At 39.9% G+C, this 26,487-nt stretch overlaps 1 protein-coding gene across 1 annotated transcript in view; it reads left to right on the plus strand.

Moving 5' to 3' along the window:
• Positions 1-26,487, plus strand: part of mark1 (MAP/microtubule affinity-regulating kinase 1) — a 63,294-nt gene that overhangs the window by 15,266 nt on the left and 21,541 nt on the right. Inside the window, exons 2-7 of the mRNA XM_061726117.1 lie at positions 4,579-4,782; positions 18,409-18,462; positions 19,187-19,235; positions 19,545-19,610; positions 20,968-21,038; positions 24,344-24,400. Of these exons, the coding sequence (XP_061582101.1) occupies positions 4,579-4,782; positions 18,409-18,462; positions 19,187-19,235; positions 19,545-19,610; positions 20,968-21,038; positions 24,344-24,400 (501 nt within the window). The remainder of the gene's footprint in view (positions 1-4,578; positions 4,783-18,408; positions 18,463-19,186; positions 19,236-19,544; positions 19,611-20,967; positions 21,039-24,343; positions 24,401-26,487) is intronic.

The raw sequence follows: 26,487 nt of genomic DNA on the forward strand, positions 1-26,487 counted from the left end.
TTGCTTACACTTTTGAAAGTGTTGAGTATTTGTGTTGTCAGACGTTCTTATATCTGTAAAAACCAGCCGGAGAAGCTGGTGCTCCTGTCACAGTGGTCTCCTGTGGCAAATGTGTATTATTTACTGACACGTCAGCAAAGAGGAAAACACCCAGAGACCTACGAAGAGGCTCAAAGGTTATGATGGAGGAAAAAACGAGAGGTCAAACTATGGTGAACGACGCTTCAACTCCACTTCCGACGATATTTATGACTAAATATCGTCGTCAACGAACCCTTATCACCTGAGGAAAACGAGACGCAACGAAAATGCTGCTCATGTGACGATAACGATAATTAAATCTGTAATGCAATATGGTAGAGGAATAAAAACCAGACTAAAATGTAGATTACAAAATAAAAACTCTGCTAAAATGTGTCTTCATTTTCGTTGACCAAAACGAGATGAAATGTTCTACCAAAGATCCTTAATGTCCATGTTTTCAGTAGTTTCTCTGGTTTAATCTCCATGTTTTCAGTAGTTTCTCTGGTTTAGTTCTGCTGCTGGGTGACGTCACGTCTAGGCCTGTGTTGAAAAAAATCGATTTCCCAATTCTAAATCGATTCTCATATTCCTAAAAATCGATTCATATGTCTAAAGATCGATTTTTTTATTTTATTTTTATTTTTATTTTTTTTACATTTATTTATGTTTTTTTTTTTTCATCATTACATTACAACTTTTGGTTATTTTTTTTGTTTATCCCCAAAAAAGGAATGTTTTGTTGGACACGAGAATAACTGGTGCCATGTTTTTGCCTTTAAATATGTTTAAAGATATGAAAACATTAAAGTGTTAGGTTATAATTGCATAAATTGTCTATATTTCATTACTTTATATAATGTCTTGGGGTTACATTTGCAAAAAATGCTAAAAACCAAATTCTCAAAAATTAAAAACCAAAATAGACCGAAAATTGAACAAATAAAGACAGAATGTAGGAAAAAATAAAAGCGATTTCATCCGTCTCTGTTTCCTCCCTGGATCTGTTTGGTAATTCTGACCCACATGATGTTTCTGAAAGCAGTTCTATCAGCATTCTGGGAGCTGATTGGTCCTTACAGCATCATTAGCTGCAATACTTGCTGTTTAATCTCATTATAATACTAGTAGTAATATTTATCATAACTACAGTCATATAATTCATGCAACAGCTCAAAAAACAGTTTTAATAACACTAACCCAAATCAATATCAGAGTTAGAGGCTGATGCCGTTAACGCAGAACTCTAGGTTCACGTCAATTAAAAACAAAGTTACACAGAGAAACGCAGGGATATGCTCTGGGACTGGAGAAGAAGAAGATCCATCTTTGGAAACACTTTCCTACATAGACGTGGAAAAGAAAACCCAATGTGTCGTCGGAAAAGAAAAAGACGGGGAGAAATGCGGAAAAATAAATATGTTGTAAACTCAAATTAGAGTCTTCTGTATGTGGAATGAATGTATTCTTGAGTCTATAAGGTAACAATAATATAATAATAAGATAACCTTGTTTGAATTGTAAAATGGATTTGTCTAAATACAATCTTTGACTGAGGCTGCTTTCACACCTGTTCCGTTTGGAGCAGTTGTTCCAGAACAGGGAGCGTTTCCCCCTAAAGATCGGTTGGTTTGGTATATGTGAACACAGCAATCGCGCTCGGATGCGGGACAAAAGAAGCGAGCCGAGATCTCCTAGGAGAGGTGGTCTCGGCTCGCTTCCATTCCAGACCTGGAGCAGTTTGTTTGCAGTGAGAACAGAATCCACACAGCAACTGACACAACTCACTCATAACTGTGGTTCAACCGTTGTTTTTCCCGGGGTACGGAAGAGGAAACTCCTTCCGCGTTAATTTCTGACCAATGAGAGAACAGTTGGTTCATGGCATTTGTTAACAGCTTTGAACCGCTACAGGCGGTTGCCTTGTGAACACAAACGCCACAAACGGAAAACGAAACAACTGTATCGATTTAGCCCCTGAATCGGAACAAAACAAATGGGCCACAGGTCTGAAAACTCCTTTAGACCAGGGGTTCTTAACCTTTCTGACCTTGGGGCCCAATTTTTTCAGTACAGAGTGGCCCGGGGCCCATTAAATATAAACACTCTATAGCAGGGGTATTCAATTAAAACTTTAAGAGGTCCATTTAGAGAAAATTTACTCAAGCGAAGGTCCAGAACATCTGTGTGTGTGTGTGTGTGTGTGTGTGTGTGTGTGTGTGTGTGTGTGTGTGTGTGTGTGTGTGTGTGTGTGTGTGTGTGTGTGTGTGTGTGTGTGTGTGTGTGTGTGTGTGTGTGTGTGTGTGTGTGTGTGTGTGTGTGTGTGTGTGTGTGTGTGTGTGTGTGTGTGTGTGTGTGTGTGTGTGTGTGTGTGTGTGTGTGTGTGTGTGTGTGTGTGTGTGTGTGTGTGTGTGTGTGTGTGTGTATTCAAGTAGCCTCATAGTTGTTTTCTGCATCTGACTGTTATATTAAAAAAAGTACATATTTGCCAATTAACATGTTTAACTTGAATTAAACATATTTTTTTTCTCTTAAAAATAAAGTAGATTTTATTTTATTTTTCAAATGCTATCTTATTTTATTTCTCTACCAGCAGTTTGAATTTCCCCTTTTCTTTGTTAATTGTCTCAACACATTTTTATACTAAATTAATATAAACACATCTTAACAATTTAACAGTTTTGCAGTTTTTCTTTCTTCCCCTCTTATAATCTTATGCCCCCACTTTCTGTTGTTCAGTGAGAGAACTGAGCTCTATTTTCTCCTGTCAGGACTTTAAATCTGGGCTGGATAGTGTCAGGTTCTCATATGCATGTGGAGGTGCTCATTGGTGAGCCTGAAATGATATTTAGTTTTAATTATGTTCACTGTGGAGAAAGCTGCTTCACAGCTGTATCTGGACCCAAACATGGGCAGGGTGTTTTAAGATGGTCAGTTTATTTTTCTGTCACTTCAGTTCAGACTTGAGTGGATATGTTTGATGAAAAACTTTGTGTTTTGTTTCAGTGGCGTTTCACTTTCGCACTTTGAACGCCACGGTCTCTGAGTGAGACACTGGTTTTGTCCCAGTGGGAAGACTGAACAGGATGAATCTGTCCATTCCGGGTTGCATATTTAAAAATACAGCGAGGACAAAACTTAGTTTGATTTTACTTTAAGTTATTTACATTAATAAGTTGTCAGGACTCAGTGTGTCGGGTTCATCCGAGCCTGATCAGCTGCGACGGGCACAGCCCGCACCGCAGCTCTCTGGTCGCGCTGCAGCAGTTACTTTCCGATGCTTTTTCGAAAGCCCGAATAGTCCAGTCCAGCAGACACGACAGCCCACGCATCTACATCTACCATCCTTCAGCAGTAAGGACGGAGCCCACCGCCCGAGCGGCAGCCTCAGCCGACCTCCCCGGCCGCGGGGACGCGCCGGGATAAATGATCACGCCGCGCTCGCTCGCTCTGGGCGCAGACCCAAGTAATCGATCCCTGATCCTGGCGGATCTAAACCTACTCTGTGCAAAATGAAGGATTTTCTCTGTAAAGACACACCATTTCTCTTACTATTACACGTACAGCTAGCTGAGTGTCTTCTTCTCCTCATTTGGTTGGGAGTTGCTATGCAGTCCCGCGGCCCTCACGGCCCACACGTACAAAACTGAATTTTTTTTGGCGGCCCACTAGATGGCGCTCGCGGCCCAAGTGTGGGCCGCGGCCCTATGGTTAAGAATCACTGCTTTAGACTAGACTGAAATGGTCCTGGACAATTCTGACTAAAATGACTTTTAGTCGACTGAAACTTGACACGACTAAAAGGAGTATGAATGTGACTAAAACTAATAAAAACTAAAATGATAGCTTGATCCAAAGACTAGACTAAAACTAAAGTTGAAACAAGCTGACGACAACAAGACTACTTGTAGGACTCTTGATGGATTGAATCTGTTCTAATCTCTGCATTCTCTGTGAAGCCCTTTCAGCGTCACCGGGGAGGAGTTGCAGTGAGTAAACCGGCCTCCCTGATGTAGAAGTGGGAGCCGGAGCGGTGTCTGTGGTGGACTCTCCACCGGCCTGCTGGAGGGTTGTTTCAGCAGGCCGGCTGGTTCCTTCTGCTCCACTTCCTCTGCTGGCCAGCAGCTCATTTGGGAAAAAAACAACAATTTTCACTTGTTCCAAGTAGATTTTCACTTGTTCCAAGTAGATTTTCACTTAAAATAAGTAATAATCTGCCAGTGGGACAAGATTTTTTTGCTTGTAATAAGAAGATAAATCTTGTCCCACTGGCAGATTTTTCTACTTATTTCAAGTGAAAATTTACTTGAAACAGGTGAAAATTGTCAAATAACAAGTTATTTTTCTGGGAATGACTCTTGTTTTAAGTGTAATGAGATTTTTTTGACTAAAAATGAGACATTTTAACTAGAAATAAGACAAATATTCCTGGTAAGATTTTGAGTTTTTGCAGTGTGTCTTCTGGATCCTTGGGTTGCTTCATCATTCTGCACGTCTTTCGCTGCACTGGACCGTTGAGTTCTCCTGTTCTAAATGCTGTGTTGAATTGTCTTCCAGCCGAAGTCTTCGGACGGCCTCCCGGAGCCGCCGCCGCCCCCGATCAAGTCTTCCAGCCGTCACAGCCTGCTGCCGAGTCGCAGCTCCGTGGCCACCGTCACGGACGAACAGCCGCACGTGGGAAACTACCGGCTGCTCAAGACCATCGGCAAGGGCAACTTCGCCAAAGTCAAGCTGGCCAGACACATCCTGACGAGCCGTGAGGTGAGAGCACCCAGCACCGCTCACGTAACCCGCAGGACAAACATGTAGGAGCAGTTCTACTTCTACCACAGAGGAGAAGGGACAGACTAACATGAAAGTAGGGCTGGGGATCGATTCAAATGTCAAGAATCGATTTGATTCCGATTCTTAAGATTCAGAATCGATTATCAAGATTTGATTCGATTCGATTCCGATATAGATTTGGGTTAGTGTTATTAAAACTGTTTTTTCAGCTGTTGCATGAATTATATGACTGTAGTTATGCAAAATATTACTACTAGTATTATACTGAGATTCAACAGCAAGTATTGCAGCTAATGATGCTGTAAGGACCAATCAGCTCCCAGAATGCTGATAGAACTGAAACAGAAACATCGTGGGTCAGAATTACCAAACAGATCCAGGGAGGAAACAGAGACGGATGAAATCAGTTTTATTTTTTCCCACATTCCGTTTTTATTTGTTGCATTTTTGGTCTATTTTGGTTTTTAATTTTTGAGCATTTGGTTTTTATAATTTTTTGCAAATGTTACCCCAAGACAGTATATAAAGTAATGAAATATAGACAATTTATGCAATTATAACCTAACACTTTAATGTTTTCATACCTTTAAACATATTTAAAGGCAAAAACATGGCACTAGTTATTCTCTTGTCCAACAAAACATTCCTTTTTTGGGGATAAACAAAAAAAATAACCAAAAGTTGTAATGTAATGACAACCCCCCCCCCAAAAAAAAAAAAAAAAAAAAAATTGATCTTTAGACATATGAATCGATTTTTAGGGATTAATATGAGAATCGATTTAGAATTGGGAAATCGATTTTTTTCAACACAGGCCTACATGAAAGGGATGCACATTTCTTTTATTCTTTTACCTAAGAGTTTTAAACATCTCTGTGTACATAAAATACTTTCATAAGTATATATCCAAAGATATATTGTACAGTCACAATCAAAACAAGTCTCTGACACAGTTGAAAACCAGGCACATTAGCAACCGGTTACATAAATAATTCCCCATAAAGAAGAAAAAATCCTTCCTGTTATTCATTTTCATTGTCCACATCATCTGAATGAACACGTTTCTAAACTCATGCTGGATGTAAATTATGTTTTCATTTATTAAAATCTGCATCCAAATATAAATTATTATGAAAAAGTCAGCAATTCCCAGTGAAAGAAAAACGTTTCACCTCTGAATTAGTTTTTATTTCATGTTGCTAGTTTCTTCAGAGGCCGAGAAATAAAAGGTTTTTGGTATACAGCTCCAGTTTATAAAAGGTTTTATTTTTTTAAACATAGTCTTAGTTCATAATGTTTTAAAGGAATTAGAGTTTTTATTGTGTAACGACTGTTTCGTAACATTTCCTTTCTTGTAGTATCATGAATCATAAAAGAGAGCTGCTAGCGTTGGAAATACTGTTGTCAAGAAATAAAACAAGTGACAGAGCAGACAGCGAAGGTCATGAAATACTTCTTTAAGTAGATATTGATTACTAAAAGAGTAAATATAAATAAATCAAGTGATGTGCATGACTACAGTCCTCACAGAATCCCACCAGAATGGTTCCTAACGGCAGGAAAAGTGCAGTGGTTTAGTAAAACACATCAGCAGGAGATGAAGACGGCTGCTAACATCACTTTTCTACATGAGTAAGCTTTATTACACGTCATGATGCCAGATTGTCTGGCATTGCTGCGGGTGTCGATCCATGAGTGTGACATACTCCTTCATACTTGTTGTAACTTGGGAGTTGAGTCTGAGATTCCTTTATTCGTCATTTACAATGAAATGTCATTCCAAATACAGCCCGTCCAACGAGAAAACCTAGGCCAGCTAGGCCAGCCCGCCTAGTCCACGTTAGAAATATCAACAATTGTATTTGGGTCAGGCCGACTCCATCTGCCTTAAAGTCTCTCTAGTTCATCGCCATGGCGACTCCAAACAGACCAATTTGTGGGCACTTTCCGCCAAGCTGAATTTCCAACTTCTCCAAGGTCTTTTCCATCCTGCCAATGAGTTAAAAAAACGCAGCTAGCTCCGATTCTAAGAATCAGGTCCAGTTTGCGATTTTACTCCCCCACTGTCTGAGTCTGAGTGCTGGTCACACATCTAATTCCTTCAGTCACGTATGGCAGCTCTGAAATGGTCAGGATAGCTGTTGACATTTTCCGAGTTTGTCGATATGCCCGCTCCAAAAAGCAGAAATCCAATTATGAAGGCCTCTTCAACATCCTCGGCCGACAGTGAGGACACACACAACCCTCCACTTCTCCCAGGAGTCCGTCCTTCGTGTATCCAGCAGCAAACGTCCCATCAGCAAGAGGGCTCCCGTCTTCTTGTCCAGAACATTTGGTCAATTGCGTTGAGAGACCAGCTGACCAATCCCATGATTTTACAAATGTATGTATAATTAGAAATGTATCTGTTTCTTCGTCTAAAGTACTCAGTTGGTACCTCAAAATGTTGCAAACATGATGCTGACACACTGTGTTGCCAGCAGAAAGACAGAAAGACCTTGGGTCCATCTCCACATGTGTTGGTGCTCCATCATGCCGCGGGGCAGGGGATCCCTGCAGCAGGCGTATGGGCTCAAATTAAAGCCGTAAATATTTTGCATCTGTAAATAAACTTTGTACTTGTAGAAATATTTTGTGCGTGTGCACAAAATATTTGTACTTGTAGAAATATTTTGTGCATGTGTAAAACATTTTTGTAGCTGTGGAATTAATTTGTCTGTGTGCAACATTAGAAAGCTACAAACTTTTTTTACAAAAGCTACAAACTTTTTTTACAACTACGAATTATGGCGAATTATGGCACTGTTTTGACGTGCCAATAATAAGAGCCAATCAGCGATCTTTGGCACGGGTTTCAAAGCGTTTCTAGAGAGCCAATCAGCACATTGCATCGCCTACTGACGTCGCCGCCATATTGGATGTTCAAGACTGCGCTGTAAACTAATACAAGTAAATGGACTTATTTTCGCCATAATTTGTAGTTGTAAAAAAAATTTGTAGCTTTCTATATCCAATGTTGCACACAGACGAATTAATTCCACAGCTACAAAAATGTTTTACACACGCACAAAATATTTCTACAAGTACAAAGTTTATTTACAGATACAAAATATTTATGACTTTAATTTGAGCCCATACAGGAGGGTCTTGATAGGATGAAACTCATGAAGTAAGATTACGAAGGCATATTAGTGTGAAATGTTGGACCCTACCTAACGGGGTACGGAACGGCTCAGCAGACCTAGAACAGCAACCTGGCACCTTAGAGATGGTTACAAGGATCATAGAGGGAGTTCACCGTAGTCCGTGTTTCTCAGCCAGATATTAGTGCGGGACGTTAACAGCACAGTCAGCTGCATTTGTCATCGTAAAGAAAATGTCTTTATAACTTTGAACATTTCATTAGTTCAAGTTCAAGTTGACTTTATTAGTACCTGTAGGTAGATTTGTTTTGCAGTAGAATCTTTACAGACATTAATTTGACAGAGAAGGACAAATCCAGAGAACATGTTTACGACGGCACAGGACAGACATGGCAGGTATCACAATGCTCACTGAACAGGATAAAAGTAGACAATAAATACAGGTAGAACCAAGGTCAGGTTTACTAATAAATAGACTTAAATAAGTTAAAAGCAGGATAGACCTCAGCAATAAATACAATGTGTTAGGATTTGTTTAACAGAGAGACAGCAGCAGGGACAGAGCTGTTCCTGTAGCGTGTGGTCCTGGTTCTGGGGACTATGAATCTGTCCTGATGGCAGTAGCTGGAACTCACTCTCTAAGGGATGGAGGCATCGTTGGGATGGAGCTGGAGCTGCAACTGTTTAGTGTACAGCGACTCCAGGCCCAGCTGTGTTTCCCCAACCAGCCGACCAGTTAATGATCTGGTTGACTAGCTCCTTTCTTTTAGGGGCAGGTTTCCCAACCATGATGCTAGTGAAAAAGCTAAAACAGATTCAATAAAAGCATGATAAAGTGTCATCATGGTCCTATCTGTGTGGAAACGGGACAACGTCCTCAGCCAGAACAGCCGCTGGTGTCCCTTCCTGCTCACAGCTCTGCAGTTCTCTTTAAAGTTTAGGGTAGAGTCAATGATTGTCCCCAGATATTGATAGGACTGCACTTGTTCAATGACTTGTCCCTTAATCCTAACAGGTTCAGGTTATTTTGGCATTCTTCCTGAATTCAATTGCCATGTCTTTGGTCTTTTGGCCTAAGTGTGAGTCTTCACACCACTTGATAAAGTTGTCAACGACAGGGCCGTGATCATTTCCATTTCCCTGCAGCAGGCTAAGCTAGTGCAGGGGTTCCCAAAGTGTGGAGACTGCTAGCAGAATCAGGGGGCCGTCTGCCAAACAGCATACCAGGCAAATGCTTGGGGCCCCGAGCCAAAACTGGGGCAGCTGGGGTCCGACCTACTTTGAATCACAACAATTTGCGATTCAAAGGAGAATTTGTATTGACAGTGGTATGTGAAGACCTCCCTAAAGAGGGGGGGGGGGATCTACCTCTACCTCTCATTCTCACTGCGTCTGAGAGCCACATGGAGAAGCTATCCATCTGAGGATGAGCTAATGTTTTAGCAGACTGAACCCCCAGAAGACCAGGGTACAGTAGTCCTAATAAGCCTGATGTCCAGGTGAGGTGAGCTGAGGCAGAACCCGGAACAGTACCAGTCCACGTCTACAGAAACAGTCCAGTGTCCCCTACCCCGGGAGAGCCCAGAGGTTTATCCAGGAGGCGCGAGCAGGGGCTGCGTCTGGAACTGAAACAGGGCATACACCAGAGATTTGAAAACACGTCTGTTATCCAAACCCAATCACAAAGACAATCTACGGTCCGAAGCCGACAGAGCACAGACACCGGATGACACTGCAGCAGAAACGGGTCGCGCACGAGAGGCTAGAGGAAACAGGACTGGAGAAAACCACTGACAACCTGCCGCTGAGGAGATGTGAAATACTAAAGATAATAACAAAACCAAACAGGCCCTTGGAACATAGACATATATCCATATCCGCCCCATGCAGCTGCTGCGATACGTCAACGATCCGCCATATTGGATGTTCAAGACTGCGCTGTAAACTAATACAAGTAAATGGACTTATTTTCATAAAGCACCTTTCTACAAAGAAATGTACGTTTTTATGTCTCATTTATTCATTCACACACGCACTAATATACTTGGGAAACAGTTAGGCACCAAATATAATGTATTTAATTTTCTCAGATGGCAAAAATAAGAAGTTTATTGATCCCACATAGGAGTAATTCATGTTGTATCAGCTATAGAGAACAAGGTAGTGCCGAAAAACTATATATATCCCCCCTCACAAAAATTAGAATGTTATTTGGTAATTTCTCAGAAATGCCGTGTTTAGCATGACGGTGTGTGAACTGAAATTAAATGACCTATATCATTGTAACTATTAGTGATGCACCGATTGTTCGGTAACCAAAATTGTTCGGCCGAAAATGGCAAAAAAACACTTTCGGTGTTCGGTGGAATAAGTGGGGAAAAAAACGAACAATTAATAACGGCGTTGTAATATAAGGAAATAGACTGGACGCTCCCGTACCGGTTGCACCACAAACATAAATCGTTGGCCAACCAAAAAGTAACCACATAAGAATTTTACCTAACATTCACCAGGAGGTGGAACCAAAACAACATAATGCTGGGAAATTAAAAAATGTTCAGTTTTTTATGTTCAATAAATATTTTCTACCTTGTAATTTTGTAAAAGATTTTTTTCTTTGAAAAGCATGCCTAAATCAAATTTATTTGATTTATGCAATGGTGAAAAAATAGGCAAAATAAATGAAAAACTGCGAAGAACCATGTTCGGTATTGTTCGGTATTCGGCCAAGTGTTTATTATTATTTTCGGTTTCGGCCACAAATTTTCATTTCGGTGCATCACTAGTAACTATGTGACCTTGTATAACAAATAACTCTGAATCAAGTAAAACCTTGCCCTTACATGTCTGACTAAGCATGAGTAATCTGCCCACATGCAGTAGCACATCTCTGACAGCCGGAATCCCAACCGTTACACCTAGCTAGGGCTGCAACCAACCAAAGAAATTCTTGGTCAACGGATGCCCTCAAATTTCCACTAAAATTCGACTATTCTGCTATTTTGGGTTTGGGTTTGGGTTTGTCGTTGTCGATTTGCGATATATTAAATCGTTTTTGATCTAATGTTCTGCACCGAATTAATTACACACTACAGCCTGTGGGAGTGACTGGGGTGGTCCGGGTGCATGTGGGGGATCTGCAGTCATCAACTAAACACAACACACAGGAAAACCAACACCTCCCTGTCTGCATAGAAGACTCTGTGTCAAGCATAATTACCAGGCGATTTATTGGAATTGTACGTATAACGAGCTGCATGGATCTACACTTATTTTTTATTTTATATGAGCCTGTTACTTACTGGATAAGCACCTTCTTCCATGCATCCAACTTCTTAATGTCTGTATATGAATAAGGACACATGGTATAACTCTGGGTAACCAGGGACGGGGATTATCAGTTTTTCTTCCATCCTCGTATTCTCCTTCTCCCGCCTTGGGCAACGCTTCTCGCCTTGGGAATCCCGGTCTGTGATTGGATGCTGCTTTGGCATTGCAGCTGCTCATTTGCATAAAGTTGAGATTCTCTCAACTTCAAATTGCGGCTCTGATCGCTGGCATCGCGCCACTCGCTGCTGCCGACGCGCCAGACATCCTTTGTAGCAAGCCATCACTGAAAATGAATGTCACCCGGCTGCTTATGATGCGCGTGAAGCTTTTGGTGTGAATTCAGGGTTAGACACCTTGTTTTAAGCATTTCAAAATAAAAGCATTGGCTGCATTAATGCTGCAGCAGAATAATAAACACTTATGAACTCATTTACAATAAAGAAAATATTAGTAAGATCATTTACAAGGTGCATGAATGGAAATAATTGTGCGTTGTGTGCCAGTGGTGTTTATAATTTATTTTAAATATTAAATATTTTATTAAGTATAGAAGTGTGTACTATTTATATTTAAAAAAAAGTGTTTTTCTTTCTTCTGTTAGTGTCAGATTATTTATTATATAAAGGTTGATTAATAAGTTGAATCAATAACTGAACGAATCATTTATTGATTCATTTCAGACATGTCAAAACCATTGTATAACAACGTTAACACTAGTATGAATCTATGCATCTATAATCAAATAGATATACATATACACACATTTTGAACATATAGAATTCCTTGTAAATAAATGTATATAAATAAATGAATATATTTTAACTGAATGTACACAAAATGAATAAATCTATAAAACATATCCAATGTGTACACTATTATCTATACATCTATACCGTTATACAACACGCATAACAATACACATAACACACGAAGCCTGATTAACATGTCTGAATGGGCTAGAATGAAATTAAACTTATTTAATCCTACCCCTTTATATCCATCCGGTTTTCCGAGATTTATGAATTTATATATAAAAAAAAAACATCTTCGTATAAAGTAATGCAGAAAGTAATCTGATATTATTTTAATGCTAAAATGTTGCATTGTTTGACAACCACTGCATTAGTGTATGCTGGTTCATTTGCATTCATTCTATATTTTAAGGCCACGTTTACACGTAGCCGGGTATTTACAAAAACGGATATTTTCCCCTCTACGTTTTCAAAAAAATCCTCGTTTACACGGACCCGCATGAAAACGCTCTTAACGTCATGCAAGCCAATCAGAATCCTGGAAAAACATCAACAAATGACACGTGTGTAACTTCCAGTTAAGGGCTGATTTATGGTTCCGCGTTACATTAACGCAGAGCCTACGGCGTAGGGTACGCGGCGACGCGCATGTACCTTGCGCGTCGCCGCGTACCCTACGCCGTCGATTTAACGCGGAACCATAATTCAGGCTTCATGCTGCTGGCTGACGCGCTCACAGGCTTGAATGAGCAGGAGGCTGGACGGGGGGGGGGGAGTTACTTTTAAGTGTGACTTTAGAATATTAAACAGGTAAAATACAAGAAAATATTGACGGTGGCCAAACTAATTGTAAACACAGGTCGCACACATGACGCTGGTGAGTTTCTGGTGCATAATGTGACGTTCTGAAGCTTAAATCTCCGTTTTCCTCCGTTTAGACGCAAACGGGAAAACGGAGTTTTTGAAAATCTCCACTTTGGCCGGAGTTTTCAGAAATGATCGTTTTTGGTGACTTTGACCTCCGTTTCCGTGTAAACGGACGGCCAAAACGCATGAAAACGCCTCCGTTTTTGTAAATACCCGGCTACGTGTAAACGGGGCCTAAAAGCAGGGGTGCCTATAATTCTGACCAGCTCTGCAGACAATCTGAACAAGAGAAACAAGACAAAAAAGGCTTGTACAACAGTTGCACTTAGGGAAAATGTCAAGCTAAAACAGCCAGAGGCAAAACAGGAGACAAAAAAACGCAAGAGAACAAACAGGAGAAGTGAGAAAAGCTTAAGAAACACCAGAAAAGAAATCCTAAACCACATATAATATTGGAGGAACCGTCACAAGCTGATGTGAAACGTGCATGTCAACACATGCACATGCACGTGAAGGAACCCCTGCAGCCCCCGCCCCCCGTGTACACGTTTCTGTAGCCACTCATGAAAATTGCAGCCATGCATGTGCGTCTGCAGTCTTGAGTGTAACTCGTATAAATTTGTAATTAGATTTTCATTAATGTGATGAATTGAATTTCATGCTGATTACAATTTTTAGAATCACATTTAGTTAATGTGGGCTAATGTAGCCCATAAATAGCAGCAGCTTTGTGTGGGATCGTGTGTGTCTGGAGAATCAGACTGAAGTTCTCACGCGCCATCAGGTCCATGAGGAGCAGATTCTCACCATTAAAACAATTAAAATCCTAATAACGCGAGTTTCTGGTATTTAGTGAGTTTTTGCACTTTTGCATCAGTTAAATGGAGCATCACAGCAGCCTCTGTAAACTAACACTAAACTATGCCACAACCATTATTTTATGCATCACATCTTTGTCATTACCTTCTAGTGCAAAAGTGAGCTAATTAATAAAAGGCCTGTCAATGAGGCAAGTGGACAAGTGTTTTCTGGAACTGCTGGTGTGTTTAAGAAGGTTAAAAGTCTCTTCTGAACAGTGTCTTGTTCCGTTAACTGTTAGCCGAGCTTCCTTTCAGAATGCCTTTTACACTGCAAAAACCCCAAATCTTAACAAGAATATTTGTCTTATTTCTAGTTAAAATGTCTCATTTTTAGTCAAAAAAAATCTCATTACACTTAAAACAAGACTCATCACTGGAAAAAAAAACAACAATTTTCACCTGTTTCAAGTAGATTTTCACTTGAAATAAGTAGAAAAATCTGCCAGTGGAACAAGATTTTTTTGCTTGTAATGAGAAGATAAATCTTGTCCCACTGGCAGATTTTTCTACTTATTTCAAGTGAAAATTTACTTGAAACAGGTGAAAATTGTCAAATAACAAGTTATTTTTCTGGTAATGACTTTTGTTTTAAGTGTAATGAGATTTTTTTTTTACTAAAAATGAGACATTTTAACTAGAAATAAGTCAAATATTCTTGGTAAGATTTTGAGTTTTTGCAGTGTACAAACCGGGAGCGCTCTGACGGCCGTCCACTTGCTTCCTTGATAGATAGGTCTGGAAGAGGTTTCCATGACAACCGCCGTCATCCTGACGCAGTTGCTAATCTCTGAGAAATTAGAGTTTGTGTAGTGGATTTCACACAGATGCTCAACAAACATTAGAAAATCATCAATGAACCACTTTCAGTTGTTAAACTTTGTAGTGAATTTGTGAAAAATGATAGCAAACATTGTAGAAATGAGTTATTAAATGGTTATAATGGTGATATCATTCTATAGTTGGGTATTAAAGTGTATTGGATCGTCATTGATTGGACTGTTTTGGACATTTTTAAAGTGAAAGTTCTGTCACACATTAGCTTGTATTTCAGGGAGCATAAAGGCCATGCAGTAATTTAACTTCCCTCTATCTGCCTTTCCCTGTGTAACTGTGTAACTGCAGTGGATGTATTTCTATAGTCTCTGGTGACGGCTGTGTCCGGCTGTTGGGGACGATGTCACACCAACAACCGTGAAGCTCGGTCACCGAGCCACAGTGGACGTCAGGGCAGACCTGGCAGGAGACTCAGGCCAGTAACGAGGGAAGAGAGAGCGACGTTAACCTCCACGGCTGTAGGGGGAGCCGCTGAGCTCTGTGCTGCATTAAATAACTGTTAAAGAGGCCTACGCACTTGCCGGGCCTCTCCTCTTGTCAGCATGTTTTATGTTTTGTAGGGAAGAGTATTAGGGAGAAAAATAAACATAATATTTTGGAGGAGGAAGATTTTTTTTTCATTGTGCACTTCAAGGAAAAAAGTCGAAATGTCGAGATTAATGTTGGGGTACAATTTTGAGAAAAATGTCGAGAAAGAAGTCAAAATTTCGTGAATAAAGTTGAACACCAAGGTTCAGAATACAAGAATTGACTTTACGATATTGATTTGTAACACATATCAAACATATGCCGTTGCATAACTTCAGAAACGTCCCCTTAACGTTCCACTCCAAGGATGTAAGTTAGTTAGTTAGTTAGTTAGTTAGTTAGTTAGTTAGTTAGTTAGTTAGTTACGGCTGCTGCTGCAGAGCTGTCAGTCTCTCCTAACTGGATTTGATGGGCCAGAGGAGACATTTCAACTTTATTCACCAAATTGTATTTCAACTTTTTTCTCGACATTTCGACTTTTTTCTCTAAGTGCACAATAAAAAAACATCTTCCCCTCTTAAATATTATTTCTCCTGCCTGGCCCTAAGACTCTTCCGTAGATGCAGTGAGTTGGTGCTACAGACTCAGATCCTCTAAAGAAATGTCGTCTCCTGTGTTGAACACTTGTACTAAGTACTGGATTTACTGATGTGTTTAGAAAGAGGTCCAACTTTTCAGAAGCACTTGTGATTGTGAACGTATAAAAAACCCCTCCAAGGCTGTGAGAGCACTGATTTATTTCATTTTATCTTTTGAAGGGACAAATTTAGGCGTGTCTGTCAGTTCAACATTCTGAAAGTGTGTGAACTTAAATCCGACGGCAGCAGCAGTGTTTCACTTGAACTTCCATGGCGATGTTTCCCGTCCGTGTTGGGAGGGTAGAGTGGGCTGAAGCTGTGACGTCACCAGGCGGAGGCCGCGGCTGCAGGTTGAATTATTCACGCTGCAGACGTCAGCAGCTCGGAGCCGGTTGGCCGGGCGATCAGACGGAGAGCGTATGTCACGCTCGCCGGCTCTGCACTTATTTTAAGATCCATCTTCTGAGAGGAGACGCAGAAGCGTCCAATCAGCTGCTGCGCTTCTCTCTGGGGACGGCAGGCCGGTCGGGCCGAGAGGAGGGAAGAGAAGAGAAGAGGGAGGGGCTGGGAGAAAGAGGAAGGGGGAGGAGGAAAGGAAGGAGGGAGAAAGAAAGGGAGGAAGCATATGAAGAGAAAGGAGAAGAAGAAAAAGAAGGTCAAGAGGAAGACAACAGGAGAGAGCAGCGTTACCACTGAGAACGCGCTGATAAGCAGCTGATAGATTTTGCTCCCAACTCTCTCAGCTGAAGTCTGAAGTGTGAAGCTTTCTGGAGTCAGAGCATCTATAAAACTCTGGATTTGCACTAAAGTCATGGATTGTTGGTCTAGACGTGTTTTCTCACTGTGTTCTACTTCATGCCATCTCCCACTTGTTTTACAAGATCGCCCCAAAAGTGCCACGCTCAAGTAAAACAAACTAAAAATCCCCGTAAAAAGTGAATAAATCTGTTGCTGTCAAACTGTTATTGAATGTAGTGAAAAGAGAAGGCAGTTATTTAACAGTTTCTTCTTAAAAATGATTAAAGAATCTGAAAAAGATTCACTAAACTACTCTAAAATAACTATACATGTAAAGCTATAAACAGGTTAAAAGTAGCTGGTATTAACTGGTTTGTGAAGGTAAATATATGAAAAGGAGATTAATTAGTAAACTAAAATATTGCAATTAAAAATGGAAGAGGAATATGGAAAAATCCAGAAATGAAGCCGTGACAACAGAGAAAAATGATGTGGAAGATTTGTTTGTTAGTCCTTTTTCAGTTTCCCAGTAAACCCACCAGACCTGATTCTGATAGTATGTTATTCTTTATCTACTGTAGCCAGAACAACCTGATGAACAATATTAACTCATTAATTTGTTTAGTTTTAACACCCCCGCTCATGTACATGCAGAAGAACGCCAAAGCTACCGCTAGTGTGACAGAGAAGACGGTGGTTTATAGTTTATAGTTTTATTTGGATCCCCATTAGCTACAGCTAAACTGCCTGGGGTCCGACACATAATACACAGAACATTACAACAAAAATGAAAAGCAAACCTAGAAGAAAAGAAAGGAAAAACAGAAAATAAAGAAAAAATAAAAAGTAATTCCATTTAACATTTAGATATAAATAAAAACAATACATATTCATACATTTTATAACGTCAACAAATTCAAACAATGTATAGTTAATATAGTTTGCACCAAAAAACATTTTTAGTAAATATTCATTTGTTTATATACGTATATATACAGGACTGTCTCAGAAAATTAGAATACTCGATAAAGTTCTTTATTTTCTGTAATGCAATTACGAAAAAAAAATGTCATACATTCTGGATTCATTACAAATCAACTGAAATATTGCAAGCCTTTTATTATTTTAATATTGCTGATCATGGCTTACAGCTTAAGAAAACTCAAATATCCTATCTCAAAAAAATAGAATATTCTGGGAATTTTAATCTTAAACTTTAAGCCATAATCAGCAATATTAAAATAATAAAAGGCTTGCAATATTTCAGTTGATTTGTAATGAATCCAGAATGTATGACATTTTTGTTTTTTTAATTGCATTACAGAAAATAAAGAACTTTATCACAATATTCAAACTTTCTGAGACAGTCCTACATGTACTTGTAATTAAATAAGTTTTATATGTATCTATTCAAGAAATGTTTCTTTACTAACTATGTGAATTCTTTTATGTTAATAGTTTGCTTAAAGTGTTTGGGAAGTTGGTTCCATGCAGACACAGCTCTCTACATCACCGTTCTTTTACCATAGTTTGTCTTTATATATGCGTTTGTCTTCTATGAAAACTCCCAGCAGTTTGGTCTCTTGAACTTGATTGCTACAAACCTCTTTGATTTTCAGATTTAATTGAGGATTATTACTGATGTTTTGATGATAGCCAATTACCCAGTCCACAACTGCTTTTAAATCTTCTCTTAAAACTGAATTGAGCTGCATTGGTGCAGCTGTCAGCTCTGCTGCCTCAGCAACAAGGTTCCTGGTTTAGTTAGTTTAGTTAGTTTAGTTACGGGTCTCCTCCCAAGCTCCATAGGTCACGCATGTTCAATTATTAGTTGCTCTGATAAAAGCTGCTGCTCCGTGTCATTAACGGAGTCTAAGCTGCTGTTCAGGACTGGAACATGCTTGTACCAGTACACGTGGTATGAAGCACGGTAAATGTGACCATAAGGTAACGCTGCTGTTTCCATCTGCAGGTCGCCATCAAGATCATTGATAAAACCCAGCTGAACCCCACCAGCCTGCAGAAGGTACGGCCTCCACTCTGAACGCTGGTCCAAGTAACTCTGCTTCCACATTTGACTTTTTGATGCTTCTCTTAAATGTTTCATCCATCTGGTCATGAGCAAGTTCAGTCTTCTCTCAGAACCTGCATGGAAACGTTCACAAAAACCTAAACATGACAAGTAATAATGTATGTAATGAAAGTCTTTATCCTCATGAAATTGAAAAGTTGGCAGACCTACGGAAGAGTATTAGGGCCATACAGGAGAAGAAATATTTGAGAGGGGAAGATTTTTTTATTGTGCACTTCGAGAAAAATGTCGAGATTAATGTTGCAATACAATTTCAAGAATAAAGTTGAAATTTCGTGAATAAAGTCAAAATTTCACCTTTTTTCTCAACATTTCAACTTTTTTCTCGAAATTGTACTTCAACAGTATTCTCGACATTTCGACTTTTTTCTCGAAGTGCATAATAATAAAAACATCTTCCTCCTCTAAAATATTATTGTTATTTTCCTCCTGCCTGGCCCTGATCCTCTTCCGTACGGACCAACATCAACATCCATCCATTTCTGCGTCAGATGCTTCAAACTGGGTCCGGTTTAGTTCTGTTGTAACGTGAGCCCGACTGGAAGCTGAGATAAACTACGAGCTTAAAAGATAAAAAGTCTTAACACTTTTCTCAATTTTACTAAACTGTCATGAAACATGTTTTAAGATTCAGTTTGGTCCCATTTTGTCTCCTCAGCTGTTCCGGGAAGTCAGTGTGATGAAGATACTAAACCACCCAAACATCGGTGAGTACCCTCCTCTTCCTCTGCTCTCGTTCCTCAGATCATCTTAAAAATTCAGACATTTACTTGGACATCCTGCTAACAACACATTACAGTAATCTAGTCTAGAAGATACAAACGCATGAACTAGTTTTTCTGCATCACTCTGGGAGAGGATGTTTCTAATCTTTGTGATATGACGGAGATGGAAAAGCACTGTTTTATAGGTTGGTTAATATGATGTTTAAATAGAACATCCTGATTGATTATAACACCAAGGTTTAGCACAGTGGTACCGGAGGCCGATGGTAATATCTGCTGCTTTTCTCCCAGTAAAGCTGTACGAGGTGATAGAAACGGAGAAGACTCTGTACCTGGTGATGGAGTACGCCAGCGGAGGTAAGAGATTAAGGCCCTTCCCAATCCCCCCCTAGTCCTACTTTTCCGCCCTACCCCTACATTTTGCGCGTTCCCGTGAGGGTAGTGGTGTCCCAATTCCTCTTTTCACCTAGGGGGAGTGGAGAAAATGAGTGTAGTGGTTATGAATCTGTCCCTACGGATCGAGGGATTTCAGATGCTCACTAGTTTGATCTAGGGCCAGAAAAATTTCCCAGAATGCTTTTCGTCGTCATTTGCGGACTGATTCGGAAAAAAAAACATGGCGGACATTTCTTATTTTTTAGTGAATAAAATCAATATTTTGAGTTAGTTTCTGCATTAAAATGCGTTTTGATTACATTTCTAGCGAGAAATATATATTTTACTTTCATATTATTCACTCAGTGAATGTACATAATCACTCGTTTGCCCGTTGTTGCCAAGTCTTTTTCAAACCTCGCCAGAATAAAGGCTGATTTATGGTTCTGCGCTACACCAACGCAGAGCCTACGGCGTAGGTTACGCGGCAACGCGCGCCGTACGCCGTACGGTGTAGGCTCTGTGGCGATTTAACGCGGAACCATAAATCAGCTCCCGAGCCGGCAGGCTGTTCTCATCTGAAATTTTCAGAGCAAATTTCTTAACAGGCGTAGCTACAACTGTTAGATTTCGTCTATTAAACCAACATTTATTTTCCTAAACGATTCATTTCAGCCAGCGGTAATTCTCCACAGAGCTGCAGGTTTCTCCCCGGGACGACGGCACAGGTTACTTTTACGCCTGAAAAAATATTAAAACTAAATAAAGTGGCATATTAACAGCGCTACAGCGGAAATTACAACAGCTTTTAGCTCTGGGCTTCCTGATATGGTGTGACGTATGTGCAAACGTAACTACGCAGTCGCTTACGTACCCGAACGTAAACCACGCAGTGACGTAGCAAGCAACATTTAGGGGTGGTGCTGAAAAGTAGGAGTAGTGGGAGTATTGGGACAGGGCCCTGGGAAGATTTCAAGTGCCCTAAAATCTGTGGCTTCTTTTTTAGGGCTAGTGGTAGTGAGGGAGGGCTAGTGAAAGAAAGTAGGGGGTGTATTGGGATTGGCCCTTAGCTTCATAAATGATAAATGTCCCACACCTGCATGGCACCTTTCATCCTTATGTGGGTACAAAATGCTTCTTACAGAGTGTCACTCATTCACAAAGTCATGCAGCACATCTTTGTACTCAGTAACCTGAGTGTGCAGCATTTGTCCTTTAAAATCCCCCCCGACCAGCACTGTGGGGGTGACATGGACATGTGGGCCTGGGGTTTAACCTTCTGCAGGGTTAGTTTTCCAGCTGCACGTGTCTTGTCCTCATCTGTTTGTCCGTGTCTCAGGGGAAGTCTTCGACTACCTGGTGGCTCACGGACGCATGAAGGAGAAGGAGGCCCGGGCCAAGTTCCGCCAGGTGAGATCCCATAATCCTGTAAGGATTCTTTTTCACTGTAAAATCAGACAAACCGTTTCTTAACATAAGACTTTTCAACATTACAACCCAAGAAGCAGGATGAAAAAGCCTCTTCAGCAGAGGAAATAAACCTTTGTACTACAAGGCTGTAAACGGCAGTAGGTTATTCTGTGCAGCAAGTCCAGTGAGTTTTTAGTTCTGTCATACTCTGATACTAACATTTTGGAGCATAAAAATAGATTATTGTTTTCATAAATGTTAGTAAAATGAGCTGTAGAGGAGTTTAATTCCCAGGACTCTCACCATCAAATATTAGCTAGTGTTCACACGCTGATGTTTCCTTTTCTTTTCTTTGGTTTGTTTAGTTAAAAAGTCATCTAAGTGAAAGTTTTGTCTCTGTGTCAGATTGTGACCAAATATACTGTGAATGTTTGTTGTTTTTTTTAATTGCAGTTTGGTTTGAGTCTGGGGATGTAATGGGATGTTTCTACACAGATCTGTGCAGTTCTGACAGAATCAGGGAACAGTGTTAATATCTGCCGTGTGTTGAGTTTGAACAAAGTTACTTAAAGGTTTAATTATAACTATAGACTTATTATATGACTGAAGCATAAAAGCTAAACTTATCCACCTGGGAGAACTAAAACAAACGTGGTCAGAGCTAATGAACAACCAGAGCTGACAGGGAGACTGTTGGTGAATATGAGGGGAACCAGCTCTGACTGTAGTGGTGCAATAGAACATTATTTATAGGGCACTACGCTTTTACTGCTGGTGAAAGGAAGTATATTCTACCATTTCCTGTTTTGGTGGATGGACGGAGCCACTCCACTCCACCCCGACTCAGGAGTCTGTTCCGATGTGTCATGCAGCTTCCTCTCCTGACCTGCAGCCGGTGCTGCATCATGGGACACGGGGTGGGGATGGAAATGGATTGGCTGGATAAAAGTACTCTGATGTGGCTCTGTGATGTCACAGTATCCTGCAAATCTGCATGAATGAATATACTGGAGCTCCCAGCATCTCCAGTAGGGATGGGCGGAAATTATCACAATAATTTCTGGCATTTATCCTGATAACGATAAAAAAAATACCAATACAAAAAAGTAATCAACGGGAATCTTTCTTTCTTTCTTTCTTTCTTTCTTTCTTTCTTTCTTTCTTTCTTTCTTTCTTTCTTTCTTTCTTTCTTTCTTTCTTTCTTTCTTTCTTTCTTTCTTTCTTTCTTTCTTTCTTTCTTTCTTTCTTTCTTTCTTTCTTTCTTTCTTTCTTTCTTTCTTTCTTTCTTTCTTTCTTTCAGGATCATATCTTTCTTTCTTTCAGGATCATATCTTTCTTTCTTTCTTTCAGGATCATATCTTTCTTTCTTTCTTTCAGGATCATATCTTTCTTTCTTTCTTTCAGGATCATATCTTCCTTCCTTCCTTCCTTCCTTCCTTCCTTCCTTCCTTCCTTCCTTCCTTCCTTCCTTCCTTCCTTCCTTCCTTCCTTCCATAAATCAGTTTTACACAAAAACGTCATCAACGGGAATTTATCCTTTTTACCGCGAGATGACAAATTCTTACCGTGGGGAATTTTTTTGACGGTATATCATGAACGGTAAAATATCTCCCATTCCTAATCTCCAGTCAAAGTGACGTAGTCCCCCACACGTAATGCATGTTCTCAGTAACAAGTCCTGTTGCAGGAAACCTGCAGGGTTAAAGGTGCTCCGACTTCTGATGCATATGAGTCAGGAACTATCAGAGGAACCACAGACCCGACCACAACCATCCCCACAGGACGGTCGGCTCCATGAGCTAAACAGCTAATGAAATGGTTCATGGATACTTTACTGAGCTGTTTACACTACTGAGATGTAATCAACAGATCCTCCTGCTGCGTGAGGTATTTCCTGCTGACTGTGAGCCCACAGGCCCAGTTTAAACAGATCCCTCTAGCAAGGACAGGACGGGCCAGTAGCTCCCGGTGTCTTTAGACCGTCGCAGAGTCACAGAGTCCCGTCCTGTAATGCGAGCACACATTCTGTTCGCTCCGTTGGTCACATGACCTCCTTCTTGATGCTTAAATAACCTGTAAAGATGCTCTTCCCTCCGGAGTCGTTCCTCTGCCGCCGCCTTAAGGACAGACTTTAACATAACACTGAGATAGAGGAAGTAGGGATGGGACTTGATGAGATTTTTACCATTCCAATCCCATTTAATGATTCTGCTTAATGTTATGAATCTTTATTTCGGCTTGTACACCTTTTTACAAAACAAAATGAAAAGGTAAAAAAAAACCATTTCCTTTGCCGAAAAGGTGTAGGCTGAAGCCGAAGCTTATAGTGCCGACCCTTTTTTTCTTATGATCTGCTTAATAATGAGACATTAGCATTACTCCGTGGAAACAAACAATACATAAAAAGACAAAAATAAGTAAGACAAAATATAAAATTGACGTTTCACATTGTAGAATGTTTTTGATAGTATACTTTATATTTATAGTGTTTTATATTTATTTACAGTATTTTCTTTAAACATTTCCTTAAACGTGAAGATAGAATTACACATTTTTAGGTTGTTATTACAACTATTCCAAATTTCTCTAGCCTTAATTGACCTTAATGATTCGGTTCTTAATCGATTCCCTTAACAATTCTCATTTGGAAAAAAAAAGACAATATAAGTTTGATTAGCATCACTAATATAACATTTTAATGATAATACATTTAATATTCTTCTTTAGAAATAAACAAAATTCAACATTAATGATGCTGTGGCAGTTCCATGAGAATGTCCAATATTTTTCTAATAGAAATAGTGTCAGTGTCATAGTCAGTTAGTGACAAATCCAATCAAGTCAAATCCAATCAAACTGTGCATTTTGCAAATCTGCAAACCTTACAGAAGGCTGCATTTAACTGCTGCTATGTCATTCCTGCAGTATTTCTGCAGGTGTTTTGGTCACTGCTATTATTTGTAATATATTATATTATTTGTAATCAGCACAAATTATCTGTCCCCATATGATCAAATCCACCGTCCCCCCTGAATTGTTTTTACAACTCGAGTACTGACTATTACTATTGACAGCCGTGCCTGATGACGTCATTCGTGCCCACTTGAATCCAAAAGGCAATCGTTTGCAAAATTTGCAAAAAATTCCTTGGAATTGAAACCCTGGGAACCGGTTCTGAACGAGAGCCGGTTCTGATTCTCCTCCCTAAGAGGAAGTCTCCAGATCTTAGCTGCACCTGACGGCTGACGGCTGCCTGCTGCGTCTGTGTGAACCCTTCTGCTTTCTGACCCCTGTGTTTCTGTCAGATCGTGTCTGCGGTGGAGTACTGTCACCAGAAGAGGATCGTCCACAGGGACCTCAAGGTACAAGAGAAATAATCCACCTTTCTGTCTTCATCTCCACCCATCTTAAAGAATCAGGTTTCTCCTTTTAGCACAAAGGCTTCACAACACCCACCGAGCAGTTTCACCTTCATCCCACTGGTCACAACCAGCTCTGAGTCCATCAGACTGGAATCACTCGAGTATCTTTTCTTCAAAGAGAAGACATTTAAAATGACCTCAAACACATAACACGCTTCCCCTCACTCATGACTCCACCATATATATATATATATATATATATATATATACAGGGCCGCCGCAAGGGGTGTGCGAACCGTGCGACCGCACGGGGCCTCGCGCCCCAGGGGGCCTCGCGCTATGGGCTGTTTTTTTTTTTTTTTTTCAAAAAAAAATTTTTTTCAATTTTTTTTTTTTCGTTTTTTTTTTTCCCCCCCTTATAAAATATCAACAGTCACGTTCCATTACAGACCTAAATGTGTACTAGTCTGTGCATATCAATAAATATATGTGCAATGATGCGCGTGTCTGTTGTTCAATACATCTGATCAGACCAAGCGCAGACACAAGCTGCTCTGATCCAGACGGGTGGAGTTGGAACAAACTGTCACACAATGTCGAGAGAACGAGACAGATTCAGGAAATTTCCATCAGGGGATGAAAAAAGAAAAAAACTAAAGAAAATGGAAGAGTTTACTGCCTCTCTGAAAGGCTTGTTTGATAAATTTGTTACAAAAATCACCGATCCGACCGGGTCTCAAGCAGCCGTGGGGCCCCGCGTCGAGGCAAGAGATGATGATGAGGCAGGGGAAGGTATCCAGTATTTTGCTAATTGGAGAGTTAAAATTGCGCATATAGACACCCGATCCGACCCGAAAAACCCAAATATTTCGGGTTTGGTTGATGGTTGAGGGCCTCCCCAACCATTTCGCACAGGGCCTCGCAAATCTCCCCAGGCTCTGTGTGTATATATATATATATATATATATATATATATATATATATATATATATATATATATATATATATATATATATATATATATATATATGTATGTATATAATTTATTAGGGGTGTAACAATATATCGTGCCACGAAAAAACGTCACAATACGTGTCGTGGAGGTGACAAAGTGTATCGCAATATTGGGTTATTAATATGAATCTATTGTGTTGACTAGTAACGCACATCCGACCGCGCCTCGACCCGAGTTAAGCCTTACCTTATTAAATTAAACCTTTTTGGGGTCGTGAGTAGGATAAACACGCGGACCAAAATTTTCCTCCGCTCAGAAGAAACTAGTCCCGTTTTGCGGTCCCGTTTTGAGCTCTGAACTTTTACTGATGTAAGGCTGGTGTAGAGTTAAGCCTTACCTTATTAAATTAAACCTTTTTGGGGTGGTGAGTAGGATAAACACGGGGACAACTTCTGCTGAGTTCCAGTGTACTTTAATGTCCCTCAACAGTGTAGGATTTTAGAACATAAACACAGCACCTAGTGCCGTACTGTGGCGTATCACTCCGCCCAATCTAAAACAGACTAATCACTACAGATAAACTGACTAGTGTCATTATAGTCCCTGATTTACATCAGAATATAAAGAATATATTTATAAAATAATGAACCCTGAATTACCAAAATAACCTTCTTAACAAAAATAAATCTCCTCTTACACTTATAAGGTGAGCATGAATCAATCTTTTTTATGATGTAAAATTGTATGTATTTATTTACTTTTATTTATTTATTTATTTATTTATTTATTTAATTTTAGTTGTTAAATTTCTGGAAAAGAAAAAAGTTAAATCATACATGAGAGAAACTATTCAGTTTGTGGCCAAATATTTGTACTTGTATGAAACTGAAGATCATAATGCAAACCTGACATTTACTTTTAGTTCAGTTTGTGGAAATGCAATGTGTGTGTTTCACAAACATAATGATAAGAAGAAAGAAGAAAGGTCATTTATTATACAGTATGTCTTGCCGCTGAAATTTACTTTCTGACCAAAACCAAAGTCGGTACATGGATCTAACTCGACCAACAGGTGAGAGAATCGTCATTGAGCGGTTCAGTTTTTTTATTTTTTATTTTATTTTGTCCATGT

This window comes from Cololabis saira, chromosome 1, assembly GCF_033807715.1.
Source record: "Cololabis saira isolate AMF1-May2022 chromosome 1, fColSai1.1, whole genome shotgun sequence".
In the NCBI taxonomy this organism is placed as follows: Eukaryota; Metazoa; Chordata; class Actinopteri; order Beloniformes; family Belonidae; genus Cololabis; species Cololabis saira.